Genomic DNA, 9,343 nt, shown 5'->3' with positions numbered 1-9,343 from the left:
AGCGCCGCCGCCGCTCCCGGGCCCGGCCCGCGCCGCTGGACCGGCCCCGGCTTCGCATCGGCGGTGACAGACCCGGAGAAAGGCGCCGCGGCGGCCCCTTTAGAGCGACCGGCCCCGACCGGCCCCGGCCCCGGCGGGAAACAAGGGGCTGCCCCGTCAGCGGGGAGCGGGGCGGCGGCAGAGGGGACGTGGGGCCTGGCTCGGCACCCTGAGACGTCCCCTCCCGTCCCCGCCCGGCAGCTCCGGCAGCCGAGGGAACAGGGCAAAGCCCGCTGCCTCTGCCCCAGGCTGCTTTGCCCTGGGGGCTGCTGGCAGGAGGGGACAGCGGGTGGTGACAGCCTGGGGGGGACAGGAGGTCGGGCCGTGACGGGTGCGGGGCTGTTGGGAGGGACCCCACAGGCCCAGGGGCTGGCGGGAGGGAGCTGATGCTGCGTGGTGAAGGCCTGGACAGTGACAGGGGGGACACCACGGGCCATGGCGGTGGCAGAACTCCAGGCAGAGGAGAGCGCCGGGGGTGGCAGGAGGGACACCGGGCAGGCACAGCCCCGGGCGGTGACAGAACACCGGCCTTGTGTCACCATGGGCCGGGTCATAATGCTGCGGGGTGGGCGTGGCAGTGCCGTGGCCGTCTGTGGCGACTCGTTGCCGTGGCAGTGGTGGTGGCAGGTCGCAGTCTGTGCTGCTGGTGGCCAGGAAGCCCCTCGGTGGAGCGCTGGGGCAGCAGCACCCGAGTTGCCACAGCGAGCCTGGGAGCGCTGCCCGCGAGAGAGGGAGCGGAGGCTGAGCCGGGGCCGCGGGGCCTCTCCCATCGCCCATCTGCTGGCCCGGGCTGCCAGGAGGAGCAGGGTGGGCGCTGCCGCTGCAGACCAGCTCCATCGCTGAGGGTCCCGGGCCGGAGGCGTTGCAGGGCCGGGGGCCAGGGGCTGGCAAATACCACCTGCCGCGCACGGCAGACGCTGTCAGGAGCAGGCGTCGCCGGGCCCAGCCATGCCGTGCGTCCATTATCAGTTCTCCTCCCAGCTGCGCCGCGACACGGTCACCTTCAGCGGCCTCCACATCTCCCTCGGCAACCTCAAACGCGAGATCATGGGCCGCCAGAAGCTGAAGGCGGCCAACTGTGATCTGCGGGTCACCAACGCTGAGACCGGAGAAGGTGCGTGGGGGCGGCGGGCGCGGGGCCTCGGGCACTGCCCGGCTGGCGGCGGCCACGGCCTGCGGGACCACACGCTGCTCTCTGGGGCTTGTCCCCACGTGCCGTGAGTCAGCCCGGGGCCTGTCCCTCCAGCGTACGGGGAACCGGCGCCAGCAGTTTGGTGGGGTGGGAAAGGACAGTGCCATTTGGCCACCGTTGGTGGCTGTGGCGTGTGTGGGGACCTCACGGAGCCGTTCCGATCTGTTTGTGAGACAGGGAGCTGGGCGTAGAAGACTTCCTGCTCGATGTGCAATGGGTAGTGCTTGCCAAAGCCCCCCCTGTAGCCACTTACTGGCCATCACTGGCAGTAAAACAAGCTTTGTGCTAGAAGGGAGTAGGAATCAACGATGGGGTTGGCTCCAGCTTTGTTGAACATTTCTGTTGGAGCTCTGCTTGGACAACTGTCAAAAGTAGCCCTGTTGAGCGTGATGTCACTGCTCAGCCTGCAGATGTGGAGTCGTGGCCAGGCGGAGTGACACTGCTTCGCAGCTCCTGGTACCTGCCAAGGCTCTGCTAGGGGATGCTGCTGCCTGCGGGGAACAGGTTCCTGCTGGCAGATGCCAGTTTTGTCTGAGAGCTGTTAGGCTAAGCTGGCAGCTGTTAAAGAGAGCAAACAGAAATTTCCAAGGACTTCAGGAATAATGCTCCGGTTTTAGTCCTTTCCTATTTAAAAACAAAAAAGTTAACTTTTAAGTCGACATTGTTTGACTTCACCAGATTTCACCATTGACACCAATTTCATCACCAAAATGAACTCAATGAGTTGAGGTGAAGGAAAATCAAATGTATGAAAGCCAACAGGTGCCAGGTCCCTGCACAGAACTACCTCGGCAGCGTACTCCGCTGTTTGTAAACCCTCTTCCACAAGTTCTCTGCCTCGGTGACCAAGCTAGTGGGAGGATACTTCAAGTCCCCCACACAGATACGTGCCGTGATACGTGCCCTGTGCAAATAAAGCCTTTACCTCACCAGGTTATTGTCACTCTTCAGTTTTCAGCTGATCCATTTCAATGTGTACTGATTGACTCGTAAGGGGAATTCATTTTTCTATCAGTCTGCTGTTAGATGGCTGGAGGTCTCCTCCCTGTGCACTTCACCAGTGGATGGAAAACAAGCATGCATCTCTCTCTATATATATCTCTGCATGCAAGGACAGTGTGTTCAGAAGGCAGATGTCAATCTGTCAATGAATGGTCAAAGAATTGCCACAAAATACAAAAAGAGGACCCATTCCCCTTTTTGCCTCATACACCTGTTGTGCATGTTCCAGCTGACCTCTGCAGGCTTGCAGAACTGGCGAATAAGCGCACTGGTTGCTGTCCTCATACACACAGCCTCCCTCGCAGAGAGGTGCTGCCACCTGCAATCTTCTGCAGACCCAGCACAACCCTCAGCGGGGCACAGGCCTAGCAAACTCCAGCCTTTTTGTGAGGCCACTGTTGCTTATCCTGTGCCTCTGAAATCTCAGTCCAGTGGTCTGTGATCTGGACCAGAAAGAACACTCTGTATGACTCCGCTCAGCAGGTGGAAACAGCTGCTTTGGGCTTCCAGAGCTGCCGCTGGCATCACGTCCCCGTTGCTTGTCAGCCTCAGTGGTGTTTGAGCTCCTCCGACATCAGAAAGTCCCGGCGCAGGCCTGTCTTGACAGGTGGCTGCGTGATGGGGAGATTCCCCATTTGAGCAGAGCTCTAGGCGTTGGTTTCAGGGTATGACTTCTGTAAAAGCTTCGGGTTCTGTCATTAGTAGTACTTTCACAGCAACTTTGGCTTTCGGGCCATCGTTCTGATTTGGCCTCCAGAGGTGAGGGCTTTTAGTAGTTAGGACTGGAAGCAGATGACAGGGAATGGCTGCTGATGGCGCTTTAAAACATTGAGTCCCATCCAGCTTGTGTAAGTACAATATATAAACCCTTCTCATGGAGACGTCTTTACGTTTGAAGCTTACTCATGGAGAGATCTTTACATTTGAGGCCTACCCAGTCCGAGTGTCTGAGGTAGCTCCTCCTCTTCAAAAGAGGGACACGGTGTAAGCCATGGCAAAGCATGGAGACCCTCAGGCACACAGTGGTTTCAAAAGGCTTTTCAGAAGGCTTGTCTTTGTAATTGATTTCATTTGAGCCTCTCTGCTCTGCAAAAAGTGAATTGAAAGAATTCACGTCCCTTTGGCTTATTCAAACTAGATGACTAGCTTAAGAGAGGAGAGACCCCTTTAGTTGGAGCCCGTTCTGCCCTGCCTGTGAAAGCAAGCTCAAAACCCCCTCCGGTTTCTGTGATCCAAACTCTAGCCCTGCCAGTCCCATTTCCATGTGAGGGTACAGCGCTGAGCAGCTGTCAGTGTGGCTGTCGATGGATGAAGCTCCGAGGAGCAGAGAGATGGCGGCTCCTTCTGTGTTCTGTCAGTCCCCAGCACTCGCGGCACGGGGGAATTGTTTTTAGTGAACAGCTCGGAAAGCAACGGGGCAGAGTTTTCGTGCTTTAGCCAAGTGCCTGCTTTGTTGCAGGGCAAGCTGGTCAGACTTTAGAATCTGGTTTATGCGGGTGAGACTTTGCTGTGGTTTGTTTCTCTCCACAGATCTCTTGGGTTTGTAGCCCAGCAGAAGCAAAAGCAACTTAAGGCAGGTCAGGAAAGAACCTCATGCACGAGCACACTCTCCTTCAGGGACCTCTGAGACCATTTTGCTGCTGGCATCCAAACTGTTTGAAAAGAGTGGAAAAGGTTTTGCTGCTGATGTTTGATATAAACTTTTGCTTTCCTGTCTGTGAAGGGAGTCTCTCAAGTGCTATGTAATTACATCTTAATATTCTTACAAACTGACTCATGTTTTCTTCTGTATTGGTGTTGTTTTCAGAATACACAGATGCCAATGCTCTGATTCCTAAGAACTCCTCGGTAGTTGTTAGAAGAGTCCCTGTTAGAGGAGTTAAAACTACCAGCAAAACACCAGTTATGTAAGTACCCGTAAAGCACTGCAGTCTCTGTCAGGGGTTGCAGTCTCTTAGCCTTTTCTGTGGAGATTAGTTTAGAGAGGCACTCGGCTTGCATCGATCTTCTTTCTCTTGCTTTTATAGGAAAGACAGATACGCATGTTCCCATCTCAGAAGAGTCTGTTTGTCAGCGTTTGACTGTGTCTTGCATTTGGGGGAGGCGGGGTGGGGTATGGCAGGTATTCTTATGCCTCCAATCTGGCTTTTTTGCATACTGGCTCTAGAGGAAAGGGCAACAGTCGCTAATGTGATGGTTGATTGTTTAAGAGCACAAAGCTGTAGCACAGACTTCATCGTTTTGATACTTACACAGCAGAGACAAAATGTCTGAGGACTTCCTCTGGCACTGTTGTGTTCTAGAGCTGTAAGTCTTACAGTAATTGCTGACAAACTAGAAATGGGATTTGGGATTTGATTTATGCGTACAAATACATTTCCACATTGACCAGACTATCAGAACATAATGTCTTGAAGTTTAGGTTTTAGAATCTGCTTTCACTGCTTTTGGCTGGGTGCAAGTGCTTTGTTCTAAGTTCTCATCCCCTTTATTTCTTCTTCTAGAACTCGAACGGAGCCAGCGAGTGGAACATCCAGAGCAGTATGTACAAACACAATCTCACACTTTTTTCCTACACATTGCACTTAATTCTAAACAATGTAGCCTCCTATTAATCTCCCAAACATGAAGTTAATCTGTTTTGCAGTGAGACATAGTGTATGTTGTAGAGACCCTGTGTTTGATTCACAGCACAGTGAACACTGAGTAATGCCATCATTTGCACAGTTCTAATGTGAATATTGGTATTTGTGCCTAGTGAGGCATTGTGTTTCATACTGAATATGCTGGAATATTTCCTGGATGACTTTGTGTTGTACAGATAATGTAGGATAGTTTCTAGATCATGTAGGTTCAATTGCACAATTCAATTGGTGCTGTGTTCTACACCTCTCTGTCTAGAGCTAGTGTGTTTGTATAGGCTGTCGTGTGCTCTTTGTTTCTTGCAATTAAAATTGTTTGGAGGGTATTTTTTGCCATTTTCACATTGTATCACTTAGCTTTTGTTTTTAAGTACTTTCTTTGCCTAACAGTTTTGGAAGATGTTGTCAAAACGCACTGAGAAACCGTTGTTGTGCCACTTGGTACTTTTTCTTACTTTTGACTTGGTGGTTCCAAGAAGTCCCAAAATCAACCTATCCCCTAGGTTATGAGGACAGTTCTGTGCAGCTAAGATTCCTTCCCGTGTCCTGAAATACTTGAGTATTTGTTCCTAAAGCTGTATGACTGAAGTGATGTTGTTTGGCCCCCTCTGAGTACATGAAGGTCTCTATCAGATTGCTGTGAGTTTAAATGTTGTTGGTACCCAAAGTGGTATTCCAAAGTTCTGCATTTGATCTTTCCACTTTATCCGATGAAAGGGTTTAGTTTCATCGTTTGTCTGCAAATGCAAATATCTAAACCCCAGCAGACTGAGTTTAGCTGCTTCTCATGAACCACGTAGGCCCTCTGAAGCGGTCATAGCTTTGGACTTTGTTTTGAACCAGTACAATTACATTCAGTTGGAAATGACTCTTTCCATGACACACGGAGGCTATAGTGCAGACTTTCAGACTGCAGTAGAGGTTAACTTCTGCTATGTTTTGATTGTACAACTTGAATATGTGTTTAATTTTTTGTGAACAGATTGAGGACTCTTCTGCAGCCATTCCTCTGGCCCAGCTCATTAAGGTATGTGTATATTCTCGTCAAAGGCTTAAACACACCACCCACCCACCCCCCCCCCCAACAAAAAATCCCACTTGCTTCATATTTTTAAATCTTGTATGGTGATGTATAACAGGGTAACTGTTATAATGGGAATAAAACTTAATTTTTAATCATTTACAGTATTGGTTTTAACTTTAAGATGTGTATATATTTCCATAGTGTCCCGTAAAGAGTAGTTCCCAGTTTGGGAAGATAGCAGGGGAGTCCCTCAACGTAATGTTGCACTATTGCTCATCTTCAAGACACAAAGCAGCAGCACTTCAGGAGCTGTTTACTGTTTCTCAGACCTTTTGTTAATTTTGTGTTGGAGACTGACATAATATTCACAGAAGAATTTAACGGGCTGCAAGTCATGGACATTTCAGGGGGGGCTTGCACCAGCCAAAATAGAAACCTTTCTGTAGCACGGACAACTGCGTGGCCACTGTTGGTTTCTAGTCACTGCAGTTATAGATCCACTCTCGGAAAGCTGCACAGTTTCATAACTTGTAGTCTGTGGAGAGCAGACAACACAACCTAATTTGTTTGAACGCAGACTGTGTAAATTGTGTAAATGTGCCTCATTGTTTGCGGGAATATACCAATGTGTGAGTGCAGTGTGTTAGCAGAGGTGACCTTCTGAAGCTGTTGTAATGCCAGGGTTTGCTATGGAACTGCTTGTGTTTTCTTCTCAACAACGTGTGACTTTGTCTGGGAAAGCACTAGTGGCTGCACTTTGTGAAAAGGCGTAGTGCGAGCCAATTCAATTACTCGTCTTAAAGAATAGAGGAGGCGGGGCCTAATGCAGAGGAGCTAGTTCTTTCTTCTGAAAATAAAGGCTGGCGTTCCTTTCCAAGAGAGAGAGATCTCTTCCCACTCTCTTCTTCCCTCTCCCACTGCAGAATTAAATTGTGTACATTTGGGGAAAAAACCCCAACGGTTACTTTGGAAAGTAGTCACCAGAAGAAACTGGTCTCCATTGGTGCTGTCCCTAAACACGTCCTTGGTTCTGTAAACTCATGTGAAGTTTGACTCTACAATGTGAGAAACTGGCCAAGTGCAGGGGACATGCAGTTTGGGCTGCCTACAGCGCATGATGGACAAATTTCTACGAAAAGAATCTTTTGTCTTGCTGAGGAGTTATAAAAATCTTGATTCCTCTTAATGCTTCTGTGTCTGAAGCTGAATTTCAGCAATAAAAGCAACTTGCCCAACTCTTAAGTTGTATGTCCTTTTAACGCTGCAAAATATAAACACTGATACTTGCACACATCTCTCTCAATTGAATGTACAGTGGAGATTTTCTCCTTCAAATGCTCTGGAGCTCAAGAATCCGTTTAAAACTAGTAGATAATGTAATTCTTTCTACACATAGCTTCAGTCCACTTGGAAGACATTTGGGCTGGTTACACAAGTCTTTCTGTAAGGTACAAACAGAGCCTCAGGATTTGAGTGCCCCAAAATGCTCCTTCCAAGCAGGTTCACAGGCCCAGAGACACCGTGTGATGGCGTAAGGGCTCCCCAGAACATCTCTGGGACAGCTCTGGCTCACACAAGCAGTCGCTTTTGTGCAACCCCCGCTCCTGCCGGGCTGCCTTTTACAGGATTGGGCGAGTCTTTGTCTGGGGAGTTAAATGTGCTTCTAATGTGCGTGTCCCATAATTACCTGTTAAACAGACCGGCAGTCTGGCTGAAGCCAACGCTTCCGAAGAAGATAAAATACGAGCCATGATGACGCAGTCTTGCTGTCAGTACGATCCAGTCAAGTAAGTGTTGGCAAAGTCCCGTCTGTTCTGTGAAGACTGTGGAGACATTGCAGAGATGGTTGTTGGAACAAGAGAGATGCATGCATACCATTTTCTTTTTCTCCCCAAACCCTTTTAGTTACGTGAAGAAACCCCTGGCTACACCTCCACCATCCTATGTTTGCTTTCGCTGCGGAAAACCTGGCCACTATATAAAGAACTGTCCAACAAATGGGGTAAGATTGTGGGGGGCTTCTGGTGACACTTGGTTTTTAATTGTTTTACCTTGGCAGTTACACAGCAATTACATGGACCCCCTATGAGGAATTGTTTCTCTTGGGCTGAAATACAGAGGTTGTATGGCAGTGGTGCAAAGCCCTTCAAAATTCCAGGGAAAGCTGGAGATTTCAATGGGAAATTTTCTTTCTTCGAGGTCACAGACATTACATATTACACAGATCTTTCTCTGTGAATTTTAATGCATATTTTTGTATATTTCAATGTTACTGCAAGGTGTTTTTTTTGTCTTAACTCTTTTTAATGACAGTTTGCATTTTTTAGTATTTTGTAGGAAGAAATGACATTTCTCTTGGCCCCAACTATTGAATATTTGCGTGTTAGAATTACACAAGTCTCTGGTTGAGTATTCATGCCATTTAAGGTTATTCACTGAACGCACGGGCATCAGCTCTGAATTCAACCTTCGTGTGTAGATGGGGAATATCAGTTTCCCCAGTGGCCGATCCAGAGCCCTGCATTCAGCTCTCCCTCTGAACTGCCCTTTGGAGGAGGAGGGGGTTTGTGCCTCTCCTCTGAGGGGACGGTGAGCTGAGGGATATTTCACCCTTCAGGACCCTGAAGTTAAGCCAAAGAATATCAACTGAGTTCAGAACACTGCTCGGGCCTTTGGAGCATGCTGGCTGTATTCATTTGGGAAAAAGAGTATTTCAGTCGAGCAGCCCTTAGGCGAGCTAAAAGGAGAGGATTAAAGCTTTTGCTGCTTAAAATAGTGGTTGAAATGCCATTTTAAGTGTGGGTCTTGAGATATGTCTGCATTTCTTTTCTTAACAGGACAGTAATTTTCAGTCTGTTCGCAGACTTCGAAAGAGCACGGGAATTCCCAGGAGTTTCATGGTGGAGGTGGAAGATCCCAATATGAAGGGTGCGATGCTGACACCGACTGGAAGATATGCCATCCCAATTATTAATGCGTGAGTATGGAATTAGCTGGTCTGACCAAAAAGTGAAGGAGAGAAGCCAAGTGTCCATGTCTGAGTGGCAGCGCCACCAAGCTGGCCAGCATCTGTAATTATGGGGGAAGAAGCACTGTCGTTGTATCTTCACCTTAAAATCTGTGATGATTTCTAATATTAAAATGAGGCAGTCCTGCTGTTCACGCCCCTGAACGCTGGGTAAGCTTTTGGTGTGCTAAGAACCCCTATTTCTGCAAAACATCTCCGTCGTGTTTACGGTGGCATCATTCTTTTTGAAAGCTCCTTCTGCTCCTGTTTTACCTTTGTAAGGCTTCTTGCAGAATTTAACAAACAGCTGTTGGACTGAGATCCCCTCCCCCTCTGCCGTTTGCCCAATCCCATGTGTGAAGCAGAGGGATGTTTTCCTGTTGCTGTAAGCTAAGAAAACACTGGTGTGTGCTGACAAGAGTGGCTGTTTTAAAATG

General features: G+C 49.0%; 1 protein-coding gene across 1 annotated transcript; it reads left to right on the top strand.

The window, feature by feature from the left end:
• Nucleotides 1–987: 987 nt before the first annotated feature.
• On the top strand, nt 988–7,690 carry LOC141964738 (E3 ubiquitin-protein ligase RBBP6-like). The gene is made up of 5 exons (XM_074915441.1): nt 988–1,153; nt 4,041–4,140; nt 4,738–4,774; nt 5,858–5,902; nt 7,598–7,690. The coding sequence occupies exons 1-5, from the start codon at nt 988–990 to the stop codon at nt 7,688–7,690; spliced, it is 441 nt and encodes a 146-aa protein (XP_074771542.1).
• The last annotated feature ends 1,653 nt before the right edge of the window (nt 7,691–9,343 follow it).

Source organism: Athene noctua, chromosome 11 (genome assembly GCF_965140245.1).
Source record: "Athene noctua chromosome 11, bAthNoc1.hap1.1, whole genome shotgun sequence".
In the NCBI taxonomy this organism is placed as follows: domain Eukaryota; kingdom Metazoa; phylum Chordata; class Aves; order Strigiformes; family Strigidae; genus Athene; species Athene noctua.
Note: the sequence above shows the minus strand (reverse complement) of the source record. Positions and strands in the feature narration are given on the sequence as shown.